This window comes from Tenrec ecaudatus, chromosome 9, assembly GCF_050624435.1.
Source record: "Tenrec ecaudatus isolate mTenEca1 chromosome 9, mTenEca1.hap1, whole genome shotgun sequence".
NCBI lineage: Eukaryota > Metazoa > Chordata > Mammalia > Afrosoricida > Tenrecidae > Tenrec > Tenrec ecaudatus.
The window spans coordinates 55983153-56009269 of NC_134538.1; the positions used below are offsets into that span (position 1 = coordinate 55983153).

The following is a 26117-nucleotide window of genomic DNA, read 5'->3' on the forward strand; positions in this document are numbered from 1 at the left end:
AGCTTTAAAAAAGTCCTATAACAACATCTTTGTACAGTCTTTCCTCTAGTAAAATGAGAGGAAATAAAAATATATCAGTATATCCAAATATACTATAATGACCAATGTAATTGCCACTTATGGTATTCACTTATCTTTAAATATTAATTAATATAATTGTCACATATGGTATTCATTTGTTGATGTGGAATTTAGTGACCATTTGGAGTAATTTCCTTTCAGTATGATGGTTTAGGCTGGCTAATAATTACTCCTCTCAAATTGTTTATGGGACCGTCATCATGTTTTCACGTTTCAAGGGTTGTCTTGCTGTTCTGCACCCTGGCGTACACATTTGTTCACTACATTTCCATTTAGTACTTTACATAAATGACACCTCTGCCTTCTTACCAGTATGTTTTAAAATAAAAAGTTGTATTGATGTTTCCTGTACCACTGAAATCATTCTGCTGTCAACATTTTCTCTTAGTCTTTGCTTTTAACAGTCTTTGATATGTTTTGATATATTTAGGCTACCTGTGTGTCAGCTACCTTTTTGGATATGTAGATTAATAATTTTATTAGTAAATACAGCAAATGTTAGTCATTATTTCTTCAAATATTTTGGGGGGTCTTTTCTACCTCATCTGTCCTTAAGTTATTTCCAAAACTGTATATTGTAACTTTTGCTAATGCGACAGCTCTGTTTTGGTTCATAGTCTTCTGTTATTTTCTGTTGTCTTCTAATACATAAACAACCGATGCACCTCCACGCAATCTTAATTCGTTCTTCTAATTCAAATCTTCTATTGATCCTCCCTAGTGAATGTTTCATTTCATTATCATATCACGCTTTCCAATTAATACATTTCCATTTGCCTCTTTTATTGTAAAATTTCCATTTATATGTTTAGAATCTTTTTTGGTTAATTCATTGTAGTTAATATTTTCTTTACTTTTCAAAATTTGCTTCCTTTATTACTTTGAATATAATTGTGATAATTGCTTTGAGGGATTTTTCTATTAAATTCGGCATCTATAAATTCTTTTATGGTTTGTTTGATCAATTTATGTGCTTATGTTACCACTCCCTGTGAAATTTTTCTCCTGTACAATGTATGGCTATTTATGTTTCTTTTTATTTTCTTTTAAAATTTTGCTTAAGCCTAATTTCTTACAGATCATTTCTGATTTTACATGGGCTATTTATCAGCCAATATTGGTTGAAATAAGCTCAATAACATCAAATCAACAACTTTTTATTTTTGTCCTCTGTCGGTGTATCTGTGTTACTGGGGGATGCCTTCAAAATTCAGGCTGTTTTCAAAATTCCCAGTTTTACTCTTTACTGAAATTTTGGTGTCATCTGTGTTCATGTGAATAAAAATTGTATTGGCAAGATATATAGAACTTCATTGAGTTCTCTGGCCTTCACTGTGCTCACATACCAATCTGTGTAAGTAATACAACAAAGAGGTTCTATCTTATCCCTTTATTTGATAGATGTATATTAGATACATCCTGTGTTGTTATTGTTAGGTGACATCAAGCAGATTCAGACTCACAGTGACCTTATGCACAACAAACAAAACACTGCTCAGTCCTGCGCCATCCTCACAATTGTGTTTGAACTCATTCTTGACACCATTGTAGCAACCCATTTAATTTAATATCTTCTTTTGTCTGACCCAATGCTTTACTAAGCATGAGACCCTTTTCAGACACTGTTCTCTTTGTAACCATCCCCAAAGCGTGTGAGAAAAAGTCTTGCATCCTTGTGTTTCAGGAACATTCTGATTATACTTCTTTAAAAACAGATACATTTGGTTTCCTGAAAGAATATAATACTTTCGATATCCTTTCCCAGCTGTAGAATACAGATGCATTAATTCTGTTAGTCTTCCTGCTACACGGTCCAGCTTTCACATGCACACGAGGGATTGAAAATACCATGGCGGGGTCAGGTACAATGTAGTCCTCACCCCAAAGTGCTTACTCTGGGGCATTTTAAAGAAGTCTTGTACAGCAGCGCTGTCCCATGTGGTATGTCAGTTGATTGCTTGACTGCTGCTTACACACACATTTATTGTGGTTCCATGTAAACGAAATCCTTCACAACCTCAATAGTTTCTTTTGTGTGTCATGAAATTGTCTTTTGGTCCAGGATTTGTTTGCCTGTATACTGAGTTGCAATCTCTACTGAAGGATTTCATTTTCATCAGCAAGTGCGTCACTTTCAGCAAGCAACGTTGTGCCACATATGTATTGAAAATTATTGCTAAGCTTTCTTTCAATACCGACACTGCATTCAGCTTCGTATGCTCTAGCTTCTTGGATTATTTGCCTAGCATACACGTAGAATATTTACAGCGAAAGGATACAGCTCTGGTGCAGACATTTGTTTATTTTAAACCTAATTACACCAAACATAGTACTCCTGGTTTAGCTTGAACCCCTCCTGTGCACTCATCAAGCTATTAGACTTGTCTTAAGTTAAAATTACTTAAAGAAACAAAAAAAGATGTTTCCTCACAGAAAAACCTACAGAGCATATTTGAAATGCATTTAGTGTTGATTCTTCAGAATTAATGTAAAGGCGCCATAACTGAGGAGCCACAACTTATGTTGGCAGACACAATCTATGGGACTACAGATGCACAGCAGGTTAACCACGGTGGACAGTTCAAACCCCCCAGCCACGCTAGAGAAAGGTGAAGCTGCCTGGTCTTGTTATTGTTCACAGTATGGGAAAGCCCATGGAACAAGTTCATTGTGCCCATTGAGGGCTCTGAATCAAATCAACTGAATGGCACTGGGTTTTTAAACAGGATTTCCATTTCCCTTACAGCTAACAGTTCATGCTGGAGGCCTGTGCTCTATTCAATGATCAGAGTACTTAGATTCTTCCTCCTGTCTTACTAATTCATCTGTGAATCCATTCTTATTCTCATGATGTATTGTGGCTCATCAGATCTGTGTCCACATTGCAGAAAAAACAAAATCTAGAATAAGTATTTTAACTTATTAGATGGTGATCCAGAAATTACATTAACTATTGGCCTGTATTTGTTCAATGCTGTGAAAGCTTCCCATCTGAGTAGCCATTGGTTCAATGGCTGTCATTTGTCTGTCACCCGATTATAAAAATAGCACACGCTTCTGTACAGAATCTCTATCATACAAAATAGTAAAGGAACATTACTATTTATTTCACTTCCCCAGTATACATAGTCACAAATTTCTATCTTATTTTCTGCTCTCAGGTTAGATAAAAAATGTTTTGCACATATTTGGGCATTTTTTTCTGGGGAATACATTTTCAGACCCCCTGAGATCACAGATAGCATCAAATCCATTTGAATTATGGCGCTGGTGAAGACCATTGAAAAAACAGTGGACTGGCTAAAGAACCAGTCCATATCTTGGAAGAAGTACAGCCAGATTGGTGAGGCTGCATCTCAGTTACATTGGACATGCTGTCAGGAGAGATCAGCCCGTGGAGAAGGACATCCTGCTTGGAGAAGTAGTGGGGCAGTGGAAAAGAGGAAACCTTCAACAAGATGGATTGACACAGAGGGTGCTTAGCTTGGGTGCAAACATGAGAATGACGGTGAAGATTGCACAGAACTGGGCCATGTTTCATTCTGTTGCATGTGGGTTGGAAACAACGTGAGGGTACTGAACCCTTTCACCACCACCAAACCCTAACTGTTTCATTCGGTCCTGTACATTCACAACTATGATAAAGTTTAATTTGTAAGTTAGGCACAGTAAGAGATTCGTAGGAATAACTGATGGACAACTATGAGCTATAGACGCGTTAGCAGGAACGAGACGCATGAACATGAACAGGAACAGGAACGCATGAACAGGCAGGAGAGTGAAGTCATCAGACTCCCATTTAACATCTATTGTGGGGCCCAGAATGACAGCAGGTAACTGAAACCACAGAAAAATAAATCCTAGATAAAAATGGACTACTATTTTATCATTGCTGTATCATTTCCTTTTCCCAGTGCAATTGGGAAAATATTGAAATTTAGAAAAAATTTAAATGGATCATAGGGAAAGCAAATGGTCGGGTGCTAAATTTCAATCTAACAGCATCTGCAACAATCCACTTTCCACCGCACGCTACATGTAGAAAGGCCATTCACATCCAGTTCTATGGGCAGAAGGGATTAACCAGAGGCTGAATCCACCTTTATTTCCCCTTCATGTTTTCTGTAAAACTGAAACAGCTTTAAACTGGTTCAAAAGAAATATAAAATGATAAGATAGTATGGTTTGACCCAAGTGTGTCTTCCATAATCAAGGTGAAAATGCTCTCTGTATGATAACAGGGCTATCCACATCTCTCTAGCATGATTAAAGGGAACTTACCAGAAGGTTAACCAATGTGGGGGCCTTGCACTTGGATTGTGGGTTTCCACTGCTAGATATAGCCTTCTACAAACCAAGTGTTCACAATTTAAGCTCTCAAACTATTCCCTCCTTTCAATTTTCAAATACAGGCCGGTGCACTTCTTCCAGGTGGGCTTAGTTGACGCCTCATTCAGGTGGCTGCTTTTTGCAAAAAGCCTGTAAGACTCCAGATGCTATTCTTTCTCAGAGCGGGGAACCATCTAGTTTCTTCACTACACTTTGAGGGCAAGGATCAAGCAGGGGCATGTCATAAGGACTAATAATTCTGAGATTGGGCTAGCGTTAAGTGCAAGGTCAAATCCATTCTTGCATATGTGGTTGATATACGTCTCTGGTTCACCTTAGAGACATCATTGTCATTTTATGTAGAGAGCATTATCATTCATCCTCTGGGAAGCACTTCCACTCCCATCAAGTCAATACTGACTCATAGTGACCCTGTAAGGGAAGGTAGAACTGCCCCCGTGAGTCTCCAAGCCTGAAATTCTCCAGAGGAGTAGAAAGCCCCATCCTTCCCCTGTGGAGCTGGCCAATGGTTTCAAACTGCGGACCGTGATTTCTTTCAAGTCAGTGTGTCAACCTCTGTCCAATATGATTATTGCAGCAGATTTAAAAATGTTAGTTTGCTGTTATTTTTTACGCACTTATTAGAGGCTTTATTTCTTAATATATCAAACATTCCCTTCATATGTTTTCCCATTGATATAGTGCTTTAGAAAATCTTTTCCTATCCTTAGAATATGTTATGTATTCAGATCTGACTCAGTGTGGTCTTATTTTTCTCCCATTGATCTGCTTTGGAAATCTTTAGAGCAGTGGTTCTCAACCTTCCTAGTGCCGTGACCCTTTAATACAGTTCCTCATGTGTGGTGACCCCCAACCAAAAATTATTTTTTGTTGCTACTTCATAACTGTAGTTTTGCTACTGTGATTGAGTCAGGTGGCCCCTGTGAAAGGGTCGTTTGACCCCTAAAGGGATTGCGACCCATAACTTCGGCTTTAGAATATCACTTCATTTTAGTTATTCCAGTGCTCTAAAATATTAATATTTACTGAGAAGAATATAATAGCATTGTTCTTCAATTATCTATATAAAGGCATATTTTATAATCATTGTCAATTTATCCATGGAGACTGAGAAACAAGCTTTGTTTTGCATTGTACTATATCAATATAATAATCTATATATTACAATGTTATAATTACAAATCTTTATTAAAAATAAACTTGTCCTTGCATTTTGAATTTAATAATACTAAATATATTCCAATATAAGTTCTGCTAAGAAAATATAATATAATTACAATACATTTTTATGTACATTATGTTATCTTAGACTATGCATTTTATACTTTATATTTAATTTGCTTATATTTTATATTTATCTGATACTAAATTATATAATTTCTCATTCTAAAGTAGTAATTTCTTGTTTCCATTTTTTCAAATATCCTTTTTTCCCCTCTTACAAGTTTAATACATTGAGATTTTATGATGCTCATAAGTGAATCTTTCTTGTTTCTTTTCATAAAACTTTCATATTTTACTAATCTTGTCCTTTAGTTTGTGCTTGTTTTATTGTTTTAAAGTTCTCTTTCATATGTTTATCATTCTTCTTTCTCTTAGATAGACAGCCTATTAACTTTTCTGTTGAGTCTATAATTGGTCATCTAACTAAAATCGTATTAATTCAGACCCATGTTTGACTTTACTGAGGATTCCATAAAAAATTACACAATTTGAAAATGGTGGTGCTCTTGTCTACGTCTCCTTTTGAGAGCTTGATTCAAGCGCACCTCCCTTGGACCCAGCCTCATCTGTCCCTTCCTCTCCTCAGCATGGAGGAGTGTGAGGCGCTCTGCACACGGCTTGCCTTGATGATCCACGGCAGTTTCATGTGTCTCGGATCGCCTCAGCACATTAAAAACAGGTATGTGGTTGGTCTTTTCTGCTTTACATGTTCACTCTATAATCAATTTCATGATACAATGCTGTAATCGGAAATTGTCTAGATTCTATATGTACTATGATCCAATCAGTTCATTTCAGAGAACAGAACATGAAGGACCTGACCAATGAAGAGCACTAGCGTGCCCAGGCTAAGGAGTTAACACTCAGGAGCTCCCCCGTTAGTCCAGAATGTCCCCACATTTTTGCTTTCTTCCTTCCAAGACGATGATGTATCCTTCCTGTACAAAATGGACAAGACTTGGAAATATAATATAGGGTCAAGATGAAGAAAAAACAAGCAAGATTCTTGTTATTTACTAGTACTTTATCAAAATGTATATCAATTCCTCCCTCGTCTACAGTGAATCAGAGGATTTATTTCACGTACCAGAGGCTCTACTTTTAAATATTTCTCTAATAATCTAGTGGGTAAAGTATTTATTAGTGTTGATCTTTTCAAATGTAATATAGTTTTTGTTTCACATTTACCATTAACTTTTAGAAACTTAATGATTGTGTCATAAATTTATGCTCTAGGTGTGGCCTCACCCCTCCAAGAGTCCCTTAAAATGTTTTTAGAATTTCTAATTTCCTTTTAATTTTTTCTTAAACTATTGTTTATACAGAGTTATTGAGTACTTTAGGTCTTTTTTTCTCTCTTTGGATATTCAATGTTTTTAAGCTTAGAATTTTTAAGCAGAGATGAAGTAAATATCTGTATGCATTTAAATGTTTTCAATCTTTGATGAAAATAAGCATTGATTGAGATGACTTTTTTTGTGAATAACTAAACCAAATCTATTTCTATTGAGTTGAATCCTAGGTTTTCAAAGGCTGAAATCTTTCCAGATGCACACTCCCACATCCTCCTCCTACATGCCATTGACAGGTTCAAACGGCCAGCATTTTAATTAGTAGCCAAGCTGTGTAACCACTTCTGTTTCAGAAGTCAAGTTTGATTTTCCATCAGTTCTGATTTAGGTGGTCCTGGGAGGGTCAAATTCGCTGCTGCTTTCTGCTTAGGGTGAATCATTTGTCAGCTGAACCTATTCAAAGTAGTTCTTGCTGTGTACTCTGTCATTCACTAAAAGAAAAATAGTATTTCATTTGTGGTGTAGTGGTTACAAGTGGGGCTGCTAACTGCAAGGTGAGGAGTTTGAAACCATTCTGTGGAAGAAAGGCGGGGTTTGTACTCCTGTGAAGAGTGACAGTCTGGGAAACCCACAGGGCAGGTCTCCCTTGTCCTGCAGGGTTGTTAGGCTGGCAGCGACTCCATGGCAGTGAGGGAACATTTAGGAGTACTCACACACAATTTTACAGCCACTTTTCCGATTGCTAAGGTGAGTTATGGTTGATTTGACCTGCTTGCCTTCTATAAGTTTGACAAAGGTGGCTGAAGCGTCAGCAGGACCACGCACACGAAAAGAACGACCATCTATCTGATATTTCCCAACTGATCAGTTCTGAGTTTGGATTGTATTGATTTTTATTAATTATGGAGGATCAAGTGTTACTCAATATGAACCACTGAACCATTTCTAGAAAAAAAATACTCATGAATTATTCAACCAAGCATTGAACTAGATAAAGTATCCTGAATCATTTTTTGAAGTATGTGATTCCCTATAACATTCTAATGGGACTCTATGTTTCCAGAAATTTACAATAAAAATAATTGATTAATTAGGTAGTGGACGGTGCTGAAAACTAAATTTATTTTTTGAAATTTGACAATGACATATTCTTCTCTCAGGAAGGGACAAGTTCATTCTGGCTGAGGACCTCGATCTTTGTGCTGTTGCTTTTTTCCTGGGACGCAGAAACAAAGGAACAGCACACCAAGTCACAAGTTAGGCACTCAGACACATTCCCCTAAAGCAAGTAAGGCCGAGGACCAGCTGTCTTGGAATGTAGCTTGGCACATGACTGAGAGGAGGGTCTATGAGCAAGATCATATGAGGGAATAGGTGTAGAGAGGGGTGGACATCACCCACTGTATATTTGCTTCCTACAGAGTGACCTCATTTTGCTGAGGCGCCACAGTCCTGTGAGAAGAGCACTCCTTACCCTTTGGGGCCTCCGAGTCCCCAGTAAAACTGACAAAATCATGCCTGAGTAGTTTGAATCAGACAATCTTCTCTAGGTCTTCAAATCACCTTTCCCCCTCCAGCTTTCAAGTCTTCTCACTTTCTCATCTTACGAGAGCACTTCCCAATAGTGATTTCACAGTTGTTTTCCACATATGATCGTGGGGCTATTCTTCCTTCCTCCTTGCATTTCCACCAGGCTTCTCAAACCCCTGTTGAGCCATTGGATTTGGCCGCCCCCGTCTTGGGCTAGCAGTTGGCAACTGGCCAGTGGACCCCGCTCCTCTTGGGTCTTTCCCATCAAACAAAGAGCCCCAAGTGGCAGGATTATTTGCAGCAATAGCACAGTCCTCGTTGCCATCTATTTTGATTAGGAAGCTCATGGGCCCAATGACCCAAATGCCTGCAGCCATGGCACTTTGTGTCCTGTGCATAGTAGGTCTAAGGAACCAGGGAGGCAGGAGACTTGCACTAGCCATGGTGGCCAGGACCTGAGCATGCCTGCTCTCTTTTGTCCTCCTGAGCCAGAGCTTGTTTCCTACCTCTGTTGTAGAAAGTAACAATTACAACAGCAAACAGCTTGCCTAGATTAACTCCCCCAGGCTCCTGCACAATCTCTGAAGCTTTTTTATGGACATCCGATGTATCTTTTAGTATGATTTGTCCCTCACATGAGTCTAAATCTGAAGCAGTGTCTCTGAGCCATTCTAAGAAGTTTACAGGACTTTTATTACATCCCTGCTGTATGGCTGTTTTTGTAGAGTAATTGAAGATCATTTTCTGCCCTGAAGTTAATCCAGCTTTGACACCCAGTGCACCCATATCCACTTTTCACTGGAACAGAGGGGTAAGGCCATGGTCGTTTCACAGCAACATTTTTCCTATGGAATATGAGACATGGAGATTCAAGGAGGTGCCAATATGGAGATTCAAGGAGGTGCCAATAGCACAACAGGGAAGGAATTGCACGGGATAGTAGAAAGGCAGGCATGTGGGGTGAGTGGATGCAGTAGAGCTCAAGCAGACATTTTGGCAGATCCTGGGACTGCCAGACTTTACTTGTGCTCCCAGAAGAATAAGCTGCAAACTCACTGCCATTGAGTCAGTTCACTGATTCTTAGCAGTGCTGTAAGACATGGTAGAACTGAACTCTCTTCCAGGTCTCCAGAATGCAACTGTGTACGGGAATAGAAAGTCTCATCTCTCAAGTCTCAGAATGGTTTCTGATTTCAAACTGCTGGTCTTGCAGTGAGCAGCCCAGCACACAACCCCTATACCACCGGGTCCTCCACTGCCACTTCAGTGGTGAAAAATGAGGTACCCCCCCCCCAAGAGGAACATGAACGGGAGGTGAAGCCCAGAGTTGCATCTTGCGCTGGGAATTTTGTCCTGTGCCTGGGAAGCGTGCCATGGAGGACGGAGGCAGGAGGAATATCTGAGTACAGAGGAATGTCCGAGTCACCGTACCAAGTTAGGTCATGGGATGCTTTTCCTCGATCCTTGCTTCTCGATGCAGAAAGACGAGTTCACGTGGCAGATGTACAGTAGTAACAAAGTCAGCTTGTTCTGAGTGAAAGTTGCGCTATAGTACTTTCTCACAGACAAGAATGGGCCATCTCCAGGAAGCATGGAGCGAAGCATGGAGAGACAAAGAGAGGATGGGTGTGGGTGTGGGTGGGGTAGAACAACAACAAAAAAGAGAATGTGTGACGCTATGTCTTCACTTTATAGGCCCTCCATCCCTATTGGGCTCCTCCCACATCCATTTGGAGGTCATGGCCATGGGCGTCAGTGGGCTCCTCGTGGGTGTGTGCAGGTGTACGTACAGCATGCAATGTAACTGCTTGTCACTGCGCAGTGAAACTGTGAGCGCGTGTGCACAAGTCTGTGGTGGCACAACTTGTCCTTCATGCACATGTCTGTTTTGAGTGAGCTTTCTAACGTGTGCTTGATCACTTATGAAGGACTCTTATTGATGGGCTTGGTTAGCTATTTCTTGCTCTTTGGCGGGCGTTTGGGGGACAACTCCCTTTTCCCTAAGCTTTTTAATGACCAGTGCTACTCTGCTGTAAGCTTTAACCTAGTGTCACCCAGCTCAGACGACATGGGTTATCAAACCCAGAACCCCAAATTAAGTGCCCAGACGCACTCCACTCCAGTGAGCTTCAGCCTGAAGGCATTCTGCTGCACTATCGTGGTCAGCACATCCAACTTCCCCCAATTAAGTACCCAGAGGCACTCTACTCCGCTAGCTAGCCTCCTGCACAAAACACTCATCGTTACTTTCTGCTTGGCTTGGTAAGTCCATCCCTCTGTCCCATCCTCTGACTTCTGGTTCTGATGTTACTCCTCTGATGATACAGATGTCATCTAGATTTAGGGGGTTCACTACACAGGAATTTCAGGTCCAGAGCATACACTCCACTCTCCACTGCTGGTTCTTGCTGATCATGAGAATCCAACTCCTGCTTCTCAGAGGGATCATATGATCGACAGCAGGATGCCACTCCTAGTAATTCTGTTTGCAATTACTCACAAGTGAATCCTGTCGGTATCTTCCCCACTGCGCTAGAAAATACCAGTGAAGTTGTCTGGGTATGGGCCTTTATTTGCTTTGATTTTTATATGGCAGATAAGTTTCTTCTTTCTTATGTGTCTGTTCATTTTTTTTAACTTCAGAATGTGTTACTTTGGGCATATTTCCAAACATGTATCCATTTCTGCTAGGCTTTTAAAATTGTTGTTGGTGTACAGTTCATATTTTGTTATAAATTTTATTATAACAAATAATAAAGGTAATAAATTGTATTACCTTTGCTTCTGTTGTGACATTTCCCATTTAAAAAACATCATTTTATTAGGGGCTCATACAACTCTTTTCACAATCCGTACATACATCATTTGTGTCCAGCACATTCATTTTTATGTTGCCATCATCATTCTCAAAACACTGCTTTCTACTTGAGCCCTTGGCATCAGCTCCTCGTTTTCCCCTCCTTCCTCTCTGCCCCCTTCCCCGTCCCCCTTGATAATTTATAAATTATTATTATTTTATCATATGGCATTTTCCATTTTATTTACAATTTGTGTTATTTTCATTTCCTTATTTTCCTTTGTTACCATTGCCAGCGATTTGCCAATTATTTTAATTCTTTCGAAGAACCAACTTCCATCTTATTATTTTGTATTTTTATTACTTATTTCGGCTCTAATTGTTATTATTTATGCTCTTCTATTGGCTCTGTATTTTCTCACTGCTGTTTATATACACGTGGACATATTGGGGGTTGGTACTGATTTTCAGAATTCTTTGTCTTTGGTTTTAAGAATGTTATCGTGATGTACTTTGGAATGTCCCTTGTTATATTTCCTCTTTTTGGAGCTAGTGTGTCTGCTGATATGTTCACATTTGGTTCCTTATTCCAGACTAGAGATTCCTTACGGTTAAATCTTGGGATATTGAATCCGTGTTTCTATTTGGTTTTTCCTTACTGTTTTCTCTCATTTCTCTTGAGACAATGAGTTGTTACTCTGTCTTTTACTTCACTCCGTCTCTCTTCAGCCAGCCTGAATCTTTTGTGGACCACGTCTTTGGCATTTTCTAATTCAATGCTGTTAGTCACTACTTCCATTATTTCTCTTTGGTTTTGAAGGAGGGGTTGACTAATTTTTCTTTAAATGTTTTCAATATCCTCATATAGGTTCTCATTTTATCTAATTTCCTTTTATGACTTCCATTCACCTGTTTTCTCTGGTTTTAGTTTTTTATGAACCACTTAATGCTATGGTCTCTGTGTTTTCCTTTTGATTAGGCATTTTCTGTTGTGATCTTTTGTGTTTCATTATTTTGTTCATGGTGCTGTCGATGTGACGTTGTAATATTTTATTATGGTAATTATATTCAGAATATAATAAAGAATTCTATTTCTTAGATTTTCCTCCACCATTCACTCTTTAGGAGTCTCAGCTGGACTGTGAGATAAATATGCGTTTGCAGACTTCAAAGTCAGTGGTTCAGACTCACAAGAAACATTAAGCTGCCTGGTCCACTGACAATGTACTTTCTCAGAATGCCTCTAGCATCACTATGAATCTGAATCAGACTTGTAGCTACACTATTGAGCCAAGCAGAAATGCAAATCTTTATGAGAGCAGAAAACACCATCTTTATTCCACTAAGTATCTGGTGCTTTAGAGCTGAACCTGCTGACCTCTCAGCAGCAGCTGAACATGTAACCCTATCCCACCAGTCACTAAGAGTCCAAATAAACTTATAGGCAGTGAGTTTGGTTTATGAGTCAGAATTGACTCAGTGGCAATGGATTTTGTCCTGAGTTAGTGCGCACCCGAGTGTGTTTGTGTGTATCTTTCAGCATTGAGTCAAGAGTTCTGTCTGAAGACTTGTTCTAGTGTGTGTCCATAGATTTTATGGGTTTGTGAAAGTTTTAAGTCTCTGGATGCTTATTTTGGCTAGTTCTCCCTAAGGTAACTGACTACTAAGGTGAAGGTCCCTATGTCTTCTGTGAATTTGACTGAAGATTTCCCCAGATGATTACACTCCTAAGCCTGGAGCCTTCAAATGTCTTTCTAGGACTGGGGCATGGCTTTCCCTTTATGTCAACTCATAGCAACCATACAGGACAGACTAGAACTGCCTTGTGAGTTTTTCAGGGGGAGTAGACAGCCCCTTCTTTCTCCCCAGGAACTGACTGGTGGTTTCAAACTGCTGACCTTGTGTTTAGCAGCACAACTAGTAGGCCAACAACTGTTTACTCTTTCTTCTTGGCCCACTTTCCCTTGAGAATGCCTGAAGTCAGCACTTAGCCTTAGTGGGGACCCCTTGTATATTATAGGAGCTCTGGAGGTGCGGGAGTTAAGTAGTTGGGTATTCACAGAAAGGTGGGTACTCTAAAGCCACCAGTTGCCCACCAGAAGATGTGGCAGTCAGCTTCAGGAAAGGCTAGGCTTGGGAACCCTGTCCTCTAGGCTTCATGTGAGGTGGAACAGATGGCCAATTCAGCTTGTGTTTGGTGCTTTGGGTTTGTGTGTGATGCTTTTCTTGTGTTTCTTGATATTATCTTTTTCCTTGATTCTTAATTGTAACATTGCTCCTGTATGAAATTTGTTAAATTTCTTAGATAGGAAAATTCCCATCTTTCAAAATGTTTGAGCTTTCTGCTATTATTTATCCAAAGAGCATTTCTGAGACGCTGCATTCTTCTTCTTCTAGAACTCTTATGACATGTAAATCATTTCTTTTAATGGTGTTCCACATCTCCTATCATTCCAGTTCTTCTTAAGTGCATGGCCATGGTGTTGTTCATGCTCATTATTTTAGGTTTAAACTCAAGTTTTTCTATTAAAATATATATTTCTATCCTTTTACTGAAATGTTTTGATCCTGTATTGTGATCCTGATTTTCTTTAGCTCTTTCCCCATGTGCTCCTTTATCTCTTTGGACATTCTTAGTACTATTGATTTGAAACCTCTGTTTGGTTATTACTTTATTTGGTCATTCTGACAGACTTTCTCTAATCCTTTTCCTTTTTACCCCATTCTTCCCTTTAATCTTCATATGTTTCTTAAGTCTGTTATCTATAGAACATCATCAATATTTTCTTATATTTACTGGCATTAGTAGATAGGACATTCACCTCCTTACCCTTCAGTTTGATCTTCCTGCGCGTTGCTTCTTCCCTAGTTTCCCAGGACCTCCTGGTCTCGCTGTACTAATCATAGGCAGCTTCATTAGGTGATTGACATGTCTGTGCTTCCCTATATGTGACCTGGTGCTTCTAGTATTGGGTGAGGATGTGTGTGCGCCTGTGATATTGGTCTTGGGTGAGAATGCAAATGGTGCTGTTCTAATCTGGTCTGGGTGCCTCAGACTTTGGAAATGAGCGCATGTACCTGCGGGGTGAAGTTTGTGTGGGCATGCCTCTGTAATCTGGGAACTATTCTTTTAACATTGTGCTGGGTGGGCACATGTCAGGAGGGCAGGGTAGGCTAGGAAAGAGTCTTTGGGGCAGTGTCCTGCTATAGTTTTCCACTTCAGATCAGTGGGCTCCAAGCTTAGAGCTCAACTGGGGGATGCTTTCCACATTAGATGATTGAGCTAATCCCGATAGATGGTGGATTGAGGAACATACCCAGGCTTCTTCAATAGATGGATTCCCCAAGTGAGACATGTTTATGGGACAACTTCTTGGTGGTTAAGCACTATTGCACTCCTCTGGACTAGAGGAGCAGATTAGTGCTATTGCACTCACTCTACCCTCTTCCCTAATGACTCTTTTTCCAGCCTTGCCTGGGATTTCCTGCAGTTCAGTTCACACCACCCTCCTTGGGAGCACTCCCCTGAAGCTCCCGAGATTCTATTCATCGATAGACCTGAGTCCTGCTCTCTCCCAGGTCTGATCAGTTAGAGTACACGATCAGCCAATGTTTTTATTCTGTTCTGGACCCATTTTCTTAATATTTCCCTGTTAGTCTGTTTTCTTCTGTTTTGCTCCTCCATGGGTGCTCGGTTCATACATGTCATTTATTTCCATCTCAACACAACTGCATTGATCAATGCTTCTGAGTTGGGCTGTATTTTCTGATGAACTCTACTTTTATATTTGCGTGTATCCTACATTCTCTTGACTCAACTTTCCCTTTGGGTCTCTAATATTTCAGTTTTTGTCTTAGTTTCCTAAATCTTTGATTACACGAGTTCTCGTTTTTCTACTTCCGACGTTGTTGCAAGGGAGCATTGCTGTGTGACCAGCAGTGTGGTTTTATTGTTCACTTTCTATTCTACTTGAGAAGCCAATACACATTTTCTAATTAGCACAGAAATGGAATTTATTATCTAAATATCTACTTATCTCATAAATGCCTACTTATTTATTGTCCTCTGCCATTGCTCCTATCTCTGAGTTACCAAAGGAGAGTTGGAAAGGATATAACAAAAGATACGTCACGTTGGCATCGACGTTCTAGTCACTGATGGATGGACCCAGGCTCTTTGGGCACTGTGTTAGGTTTTCCTTCCAGAAAACCTGGAGAGTTTGCTACCGCAGCACAGCCAGTGACGTTAACCTAGACACATAAAGAGAGAATTGTAGCTAAAAGAAAAAGGCTCGCACAGTTGTGGGAGTGAGTAAGTGGCATTCGGTTCAAGTCTGTGGGTCAATGTTAAACTAAAGACTCCTCCTGGACCAGGCAGTGGCCAGGGCCAGCAGAGGAAGAAGCAAGAACCCAAAGCAGGAAAGCCACGGGCTGGTGAAAGGTAGCGCATCAGGCCTGTGACTGCCAGAATCAGAGATCCAAGATTGGCAGGCTTTGGGGGCTGCCAGGTTGAGCAGGCTGCTGGCCAAAGGACACAAGATAGATGGGACAAATATGGGAGCCATCTCAGCAAAAGAAAGGAAGCTCTTCACATTGCTAACTTAAATATCAAGCAGGCCACACCCTGGAGAAGGTGCCATTAGGCCTCTGACCAGAGTAACCGCTTAGCACACAGTCGATCCCATCATGGGATTACATTATGATTACATTATGTTAGATTAGATTAGCCAGGGGCCGGCGGGGGTGGGCTCAACTGCCATATCATTGTCAATTCTGACCCATCAAATTGACAGAAAACCTAAACACACTCAGGTAACTAGGAATACATCCCCATGTCCTCTGCATGGCTCAACGTGTACACGATAAAAGTACCTCAGTAAAAGCTTTTCAAAATTCAATCCTTGAGCACAATCAGAGCTCACGGGGAGGGAAGTGGGAAAGGGTGTGAACTGCACCTGTTTTATTTTCACCTCTCTGGGGGAACCGACTAAGCAGAAGACTTCATTCCCAAGTGTCAAAACCAGTGTCCGCAGAAAAGGAACACAGTATGATTCTTAAGCACAAAGTTTAGAATTTTAACATACCAGACCAATGTCTTATTTGGGGACAGGGAGAGAGGACAAAGATTGTTTATTTATAAACAAAACAAAACTATATCTGAGTTAATGAGAGATCTTTGAAATTATGAGAATATTTACTTGAGTTGGCAAACATGAAAACTTTAGGAATCAAGAATAAATGAATAAAATTCAAAGAATGTTATCATAGCTATGTTATAAAACTATGCTCCTAAAAATATAAATGTAATTTAGAGTATTTTTTACATACTGTCTTCCAAAATATAAAAGGATATACTGCTATTGAGCCTGCCAGCTACAATTCTGTGTAAAGATGAAAGTTAATATATCACTTTTTGCTATGCTGTAAGCATTTTTGCGGAAATTTTGATTTACTACCTTTATAAAATATAACTATAAAGTAATATATTAACAAATTAATAAATAATAAACATTCAAATATGAAATATGTATTTTATATGCTTATGCCATCTGCAAAAATGGGATGAAGTTATTTGTACATGAATACAAATGACTTTTACTATGATGCAGAATGATTGAATGATGTGCTATGTAATACTCAGGATTTCATTTTGTCTTTAAGGTTCTTATTATCCAACCGCTGGCAGTAACCAATAAATTAATTTACTTTGATATAGATGATTTTATTAAGAGAGAAATGTGCTCACCTCCATGCTCTCAACATGTTTTCACTCTATGCGTCATTTCATTGCATTTCTTTCCACAGTATTTTCTATGAACGCCATTATTAATGCTAAAGTAATTTCCTGGGGAGAGTTTGTAACCCACATGCCCTTAACCTGCAGGAAATGTAGGGTTGGAAGCCATTTGCGTCATGATAGATGCAACCCAGAGCAGTCCCTGTACTAAAAGCAACTATTATACAGTATTTTGAAAAGGAATACACGCATATACCAATCATGTTCCTCTCTGAAGACTGACCTTTTCCCTTCCCTGGCTAGGAACTTCTTCTCCAAGGTATAATCATGATTCACTCTCTCTGTTGTTTGTTAAACTGTCACCACTTCAGATCGATCTCCGTATTGACTCTCCTCTTTCTAAGAAGAGACCCTGGATGCTAGTGGGCACTCTGGCCACTTGGAGACAAGGGCGCATTTTTCTGTCTTTATTATAACTACACGTACCCGCCATAAAGAGATAGAAGGAGAAGAAAGGATTGCAATCTCTTCGGAATTTGTAAGGAAAGATACAGCTTTTCGTTGTTGCTGTTATTTCCTTGCTTCCTCTGACCCGAATGCAGATATGGTAACAGACGATGCAGTCCTTGGTCCATGAAACACATGCATGTAAAACAGGGTTCAGTCAGGTCTTATCCCCACCAGTTGGCTATACTGGGTCAACCCAAGTGAGACCTGCCTATCCTGGCAGACCAGATGCCTCTGACCTCCACTGCAGCTGCCAGGACTCAATTGCTACAGCAAAAACTATTTTTCTTTACCTTGATTTGCTTTTTACTTAAATAAATTTATTTTGAAAGGTGAAAAAAAAACAGGGTTCAGATAGAATGACCTAATGAAATACATTTCCCAGTCCTACACCCCCGGTTTCAAACTTGAAACGTATTAAGGAATGTCCCATAAGTTAGTCTTCTGCCCTCTTAGAAGAGCCTAAAGAAATGAATATTCCTTCCAAAATGTTAACCATAGCATTCATTTGTTTACCTGATTACTGTCTACTTCTGCCAGAAGAATATCATGTGTGTGAAGGTTGTTATTGTTCAGTGTTCCCCAGTCTTCCCGCTCAGAGTGACCCTCTGTACAAGAGGCCAAAGCAAGGCCCAATCCTGTGTCATCTTCACAAATGTTAGGCTCGGGCCCATTGTAGCTGCTGTGTCTAGCCATCACCTTGAAGGCCATTCTCTTTTCTACTGACCCGCTACCAAGCATGAGATTCTTCTCCAAGGACCAGACCTTTGTTTGGGTTTACTTCTGTGTCGCTGGTATTTGGAGACATGTCTGATCCATGACTAGTGCTCTAAGTATTTCTAGACCAAATGAGCGTATGACTCAATCAACAAATGTGAACTCACTCGCTCATCACCAGGCTTTTTGAAAAATCATAGACAGACTTAGAGTTGGGATTGGATTTTAGAAGTGGATTCAGGTCAGGCCATTGAAGTATTCAGGCTTCCTCTAGTTCAATAATCAGCCACCATTAACAACCTCTTTGATAAAGAGGTTTTTTAAAAAAATTTATGCCTCATATGTCTCTAAAAGAGAGAACTCGGCTTTCTTTCAAAATAGTCTGTATCACTCATTATTATTTTGCTGCGTTTTAAAACAGGGGTCTGTAATCAGCATGTCCACTAAGGGAAACTCTCAGGTGTCTGGTTCAAGTCTAACTGCTGCATCGCCCGGGCCATGCTTTCTTGTCACCTTCTCTGCCGGTGAGCCCGATTCAGCAGTGATGCCCACTGGCCAGCCAAGAATTCATGTGGAAGGCAGACGGTAAAATTGGGCCATTTGCAAGACTCAACTATACACCCAAGGATCATAAATTCTAATTGTCAATATAGCCTGTGGTTGTGTGCTATAGAAATACAGCTTTAAGCACAAGAAAATGCAGGGTAGTCAATGAAATGGTTTTCCGTTAGGTCAGAAAGCTACTTCAGGCTTTAAAGGAGTCAACACTAGGGCTTAGGAGAATGCTTTTTCACTCTGCGCGTCAACAGTCACCCTAAAATGTGTTTTAGTGCTTAAAAACAAGTTTCCATTTTTCACTTAGGAGTCCTTGAGGGATACTGGTTAGGAGTTGAACTGCTATTGGCAAAGTCTGGAGAGACTTGACTGCTGGCTGAGGAGACCACTGACTATCCTTATGTTTGTAACCTTCTCACTTCCCCAACTTCATGGCTATGGAGTCAATGGAGGCTCATAGTGACCCTACAAAAGAGGGTGGATCTACCCCTCTGAGTTTCTGACACTGGCTATTTATGGGAATAGAAAGCTCCATCTATCTCCCAAGAACAGCTAGTGGTTCCCAAACTGCTGACCTTGTAGTTAGCAGACCAATGTGTAACCAATGTGCCAACCCCCCTTAATTGTGAATATTAATCTGTGAATTGTGTGTGGTGATTGTAACGAATTATAGAAACCAGCATAGATGTAAAATGGTGTAGGCGGACTGGTTGGTGTCCGAAATAGGTAAAGAAGGGTGGACCATGGAGGTGTGTCTGACATGGCAATAGGTGGGGGCCAGAGAAGGTCTGACACGTCTACCTTCAGGCCATTTCCTACAACAACCATGTGTGGGGGGGAATAATAACAGAAAACTACAAATTCTGGAGAAGGTATGAAGAAACTGGGACTCATACATAATTAGACACAACCACTGTGAGAAGGGCTTTGATGCTTCCTGAAACAATGGAGAATAGAAAGGCGATACAATGCAGGGACCCTTCTGCTGGGTATACCCCGTAAGCGTGTAAGCATAACACCATGAACAGACACATCCACACCCTTGTTAATCATAGCACTTTTCATAAGAGCAAGAATATAGAAACAACTTAAATGCTCCTAGAAAAGGGACATAGAACCTTTGGTACCTTATCAGTAACCAGACAGGCCTCCATTCCAGCCAGTGCATGTATAACTTAACTACAGGATGGGGTCCTTAAGCCCATTCAAACAAAGGGCAGAGTGGATGGGCATTTGTTACAATGTCAAATTATTGTAGCTATTTGACCAAAGTGCTTCCTACTGTGGTTCATTCATAAAGTTTCAGAAACCCTAATTCTGAACGCTCTGCGATCTTCCGGTGGGCTCTAAGTTGGCTAGCCCGGCCTTGACTTTGCACAGACCTGGTTCCAGCCAGCTCTCTCTTTCTAGTCTGGTCAGCAAGGTCAGTCCAGATGTGTAGTCTTTTGTTTGTACGGTCTAAGTGCATTTGCCTCCGGTGTTCTCAGAATTAAATACATTATCTTTAAAAAGGGAAAACAGACTAAACTCACTGCCACTGAGTTGATTCTGACTCCTGGTGACTATGGTGTCCAAGGTTGACCTGCCTCTGTGTCTACGGCTGTATATCATTGCAGGAGCAGACAGCTTCAGGAGAGCTCAGAGTAGATTTGAACTGCCTGATGTGCATCCCACTACATTACTAAGGCTCCTTATTTTTTTGGTGCTTATTAACTATAAAGGAGGCCTAGTAGTGTAATGAGTTACTCGTTGGGCTGAAAGTTGTAAGGTCAGAGGTTCAAATCCACCAGTCACTCTTTAGAAGAAAAATGAAATATGTAAAATCTTGGAAATGCAAAGGGACAGTTGAGAAAATTATGACAGCGGATTTAGGTTTGTTTAATGTGGAAGCAAAATGGGAGCTCATTATGGGTTTTTTGGTCACCTTTATGCACTTTCTACTCTTTACCTTATCCTCTCCTGAGTGGCAGGACCGCTCAGGTCACATTTAGGCCACAGAGACTTTTCTGCTGAGACTGTCTTATCTGAGCCTTTTATCCTCAAAGGGGTGGGGGAACGGTGCCGCTTCTTGAAGCAGGTCTTCACTTGTGCTATGAGAAGCGTTCATTTTTCTGAGGGTCACACTATTGTCTTTAGGGCTCTACTGCATGGGACAGGACTCAAGGCCATAGAGGTCATTCTTAAACTCTGAAATGGAATGAAGGAACTTTGATCAGATCTTGCAAAGAAACTCTGACCCTCAAAAGGTTGAAGCTGTAGATGACAAAATAAAGTACATGCATTTGTTTACGTGCGTGTAGGAGGTCTCTCCTCCATGGAAGTGCTTTGTAAAGCAGAGGTCTTTGCAAAGATGGCAGCTGAACAGGTGTGCTGGCTCTGAGGGGTCTCTGTGTTAGGGGTGGTGTTTTCTCCTGAGATCTTACCCGGTATTCAGCAAGGCACAGAATAGACTGAGGGTGCAGACTTAATTAGTTGCACTTTTTACTTACTTAATTACACTGGATAGATTGCTCAGAGATGAATAAAGGAAGATGATGACAGCTTCAATACCAATTGCCTCACTTCTGGTGATTTTGTGATACCACAGCCAGAACGTTAGCATTTGCCATGTTATGACATCTGATATAGTAGGGTATTAATTTAACTAGCCAGAAATAGTTCCCTTTCCTAAAGTCTTTCCTCTTTAGCGCATATGTTGTTGTCCAGGTTGGACTGATAACCAAGTCACAATATCCTGGTCTTTGATCATCCCGATGTTGATTTGGGGACGTTAGGGAAATGTGTCTCTCTGTTTTGTTGGTGGAGTCCCCTGGGGATGGTGCATGAGTCTTAAAGGATGAATCGATGGAAACTCTTTTCTGTTTGTATTTTGTTTATTTTTAGAAAGAATGTGGGCTTGAATTAAATTTCACCAACTTGCTCATTAAAATCATGTTTACAGTGTCCTGTGCCTGTTTGGTAGGTAAAAATCATGCAAGTTTTTATGTAGCAAAGATATTCCACATGCAGGGGATTTTATTATGCACCATCAATCAGAAAGCTGCATAAATAATCAAACAGTAAAGAACTTTTGAGGATTCCTTCATAGTGGACACAAAATTGTCTTATTTGGAGTAGAAATAATGATGTCAAGATTTTAACTTCATGGAAAATAGTTCTACCTGAACATGTAGTTTAGAAATGAAAAAAAAAAAGGTGGGGGAAGGGAGAGTGAAAGAAAAGGGAGTACTTACTTCTCAAATTGATAGTTCGAAAATTACTCTTATGGTTAACTTTAAAATGTCTTTTATCCATCTAGATTGTAGGCTATTTCTGAAATGAAGGAAAATTTTCAGAGCCTGTAGCACTGAAGACCATGAAAAAAATGCAAGAGGTAGAATGTAGGGCCTGTGTTTTAACTATCAGCTCACCACCCAGGAAACGAAATAGTTCCCCCTTCGCTTACTTGGCAGGTGGTAATGAGCTTGATGTGGGCACTGGGTTTTCCATTTTGCCAATTCAGCTACTGCCACATCATTTTAATGATTCCTTCAAATTCCTCCAAAAAGGAATAAGACCTACAGAAATATTCATTACATTTTTTCTGTCCAGTCAATAAAGAAATATTGTTCCTCATAGACTGTGCATTACCAAGGAATATAATCCATCTTGATTCATCAAATGTGAACTGAGCCTGTGTGGGGATATAAAGGTCAGTAGTACGAACGCCTATAGGTCTTGCCTTCAAGAGCAACAACTGTTGCGATAGAAAGCCGTTCTACACACTGGGAAACACCAGGAAGGGCATCCAAGCCACACCAGAGGTCCAGGAAGACCCCAAAGCATGGCTCTTCACTCCCAAATAGGAGCAAATGAGTCTAATGGATGTGTTGACTAGATTTAGTATTTCTAGAATAAAGAATTGCAAACTTCAATATGATGATAAATTAATGTAAAAAAAATCCCTTACCACTGGACTAGGAGGTGACATATTGAAAAGCAGAAAGATTGAAGCTGTCAAGGGTTTCATCTTGCTCGGATCCTTCCATAATCAATGCCTCCAGAAGCAGCAGTCAATCAATGACGGCTTTCACGGGGTAAAGCTGCTGCCCAGACCTCTACGAAGTGTTGAGAAGCAATGAGGCTGCTTTGATGAAGAAGGTGTGCTTGGCCCAAGCCATGCATCTCATAGGCATGTGAAACTTGGATGTTGAATTAGAAAACCAAAGAAGAATCAATTCATTTGAATTATAGTCTTGGTTGAAGAATACTGAAAATACCGTGAAAAACAAAAAGAACTGACATTTCTGTCTAGGAATAAACATGGCCAGAATGTTCCTTAGAAGCAAGGATGATGAGATTCTATCTCATGTAATTTCAACTTGTTATCAGGAGAGACCGGTTCCCGGAAAAATGGCATCATGTTCCCGGAAAAATGGTAAAGTAGAAGGGCAACAGAAAGGAAGAAACCCCCGAATGAGGTTTCAGTTTTGGTAAACCGAGTGGCGGTGATCATGGGCTCCTCTATCACAGTTATGAGGCTTGCAGGGACGCAAACAATGTTGTGTCTTGTTATACACAGGGTCTCTGTGAGTTGGAAGCACTTGATGGCACTTAATAACTACAAAATAAAGGATTAATTTAGGTGTGTAGCAAGAGAGGAAGTCGTCATGAGGAGCCTTGTAGAACAAGCTGAGTTTGATTTTTGGGGTCAGAAATTCCCAAATATTGAAGCTGGCATGCATCCTGAGTGTTGCGATGTTTCTAGTGCCATTTAATGGTGGCAACTTTGATTCAAGCTCTGTGTTTTTAGACCTATGGTTGAGGTTGCTGCCATCTCAGATGGTGACACCTCTAGCTACAGAGAAAAAATCTCATGGAGAGATGTACTGACTTTTTCTTTTATTATAAATCTTCACCACCTATCCACTAATATTCTGTATTTATGCTCAGAAGCTTGTTGAGGCATTTTTCAAAGACAATTTCTTTTCCAGGGGGAATGCTGGTACCAGCTGTTGAATACGGATTTTTATTTATTATTTATTAGGTGTTTTTAAGTTACTACTTTGGATCTATAATCCTTAAAGCCCTGCTAATTTGCATATGCAGTGATTAGAATACTCTCTGATCCAAAGTTAACTGAAGTTAGAATGGTAAAGACACCAGCTGTGAGGAGACAGGGCTTTGAAGTAAGAAGGCCTGATTAATCCTGGCTCTGCAGTTAGTAAGCAGATGACAATGGGCAAATTTCCCTACTTCATTTGGACTGCAAATCTGCATTCTTTAGGGGAAATAGCTATCTGGTTTTTCAGCTCCACATGGTTATTGTAACTGTGAAATGAACTAACTGGCATGAGAGTGTTAAATATCACAGAGAAAAACATGAGTAATCATAATTAGATAATATATTGTTGAAACTGAATTTTCTATTTTAATTGACCAGGACATTAAGGGCCCTCCCTCAACTTTCTTGAACTTGTACACCCTTCATCAAGTTACTTCAAAATGTTGAGGGGATTAAACTGGATAATCTGTGTTTAATACCTCATTCAGAGTGGACCCATGCCAGAATGCAATGCTACAATCTTTTTTTTTTTAAGTTGTCAGTGAGTCAATTTTTCTCATGGCATTGCAGTATGTGTCGGCTGGAACTGTACCCACAAGGCTTTTCATGATTGGTTTTCAGATGTCACCAGGCTTTTTCTAGAGGGCTTTTTAAAGATGTATTTCAACCTTCAGATTCTGGGCTACTAGCTCGGTGTTAAGTGTACCACGTAGGAACTTCACAAACGCTATCAGGAAGCTGTGAGTCAGCCTATTTCCTACTCCAACGTTTAACTGACTACTGAGGACATTGGTCTGATACAGGCAGGAACAGGATTCAAATTCAGACTGTCAGTTTCCAGAGCAGGTAATACATCCTGCCACATCATCAAAATCACTCATAATTATCAGATCAGAAGCACATCTCTATCAAATATACCCTGAGCACATAACTTTATGCTCAGATACACCTGAGAACTCTGAGTACTAGTTGCAAAATTCCTGTAATAATAAATCTCCCACATTCAGGGAACTCTTAAATTATCTGTGCCTCAATTTCTTTTGTACTTGGAAAAGTGAAATATATAACCACCTTGGTACATCTGGTGAGGATGGAGTGAGGCAAGACCTATTCATCAGCAGTACAGCATCTAACACATCCTAGTGAGAAGAAAAATGACAGTAAAATTCACACCTGCTTTATTAATGGAATTTGTTAGTCTACAGACATTCCTCACAACTCCAAATCCACTGCCATCTTGTCAATTCCGACTCACAGTGAACCTAAGAGAATGAGAAGAAGTACTCCCAGCGGGATTCCCAGACTACGTCTTGATGGCAGCAGACAACTTCTCCTGGCTCTCCTGGACCCGCTGGTGGTTCTACACGGCTGCCCTTTTCATTAGGCACCCCACGCATAGCCCACGAAAAGGTTTTGAGGAGGTGTTTTCCGCATGTTTTTGTTTATACTTTGTCAATGTCTTCAACAACCTGTGGTCCCCTCAATAGGATGAGAGGCCGTGGTTGGGAGCCTGCACGGATCTCAGAGGGAAGGTCGACAAGTTGAAACGAATCCAGGAGATTCGAACATGGAGCTCTAAGTAGAAGTTCCCTAGCTGTTTATAAAGTGACGCGTGTCGTTGAAACACAATCGTATTATCTCGGGGACATTCGCATGCAAGGGCGTTGAGCTATGAAAGCATGAAGGTGCCTCACTACAGGGCCATTGCTTCTTTTATCCCCATCATTTTTTTTTTACCATATGCTGGACACTAGCGGGTACTGGGACAGGTCCATCACTGAACAAAACAGAATGCATGATGTAATCATGCTATATTCATGTACTTGTGCTTTACTCCAGGTAACTTAACTGAGATACTTTATTGAGCAAGTATTAAAGCAGTAGAAAATGTTTTAGAGGGGTTCCTATAAATATTTGGAGATCGATATTTACTATTACCCTCTTGGTGACTGTAACCTCACGTGCATGATTGGGATGCCAGTAGAATCTGTGATTCCACAGTATTAGGGAGATTATACAGATTCTTTCCAAATTACAGTACTCTCCAGGTGAAGTCCAGCGGAGAAAACTGTTTTACATGACAGACAAATGTCTAGGCAGATTAATTACACATTTCCTTTTATCTTTCCCCAGAAATATTCTAATAGTTGTGGATCTCGAAGCAACAATGACTTGATTTTCAAGACTGGTGTTGGGTCAAGTTTTTCCCATCCTTTAACTCAGCACTGTGCATTCACAATGGGAACTTTTGCTTTTGTGTTTACTGGATTGCCTTTAAATTGC

At 40.2% G+C, this 26117-nt stretch overlaps 1 protein-coding gene across 1 annotated transcript in view; it reads left to right on the forward strand.

Annotated features, from left to right (window-relative positions):
• ABCA13 (ATP binding cassette subfamily A member 13) overlaps positions 1-26117 on the forward strand; it is a 458452-nt gene that overhangs the window by 428982 nt on the left and 3353 nt on the right. Inside the window, exon 54 of the mRNA XM_075557314.1 lies at positions 6242-6334. Coding sequence (XP_075413429.1) covers positions 6242-6334 — 93 coding nt within the window. The remainder of the gene's footprint in view (positions 1-6241; positions 6335-26117) is intronic.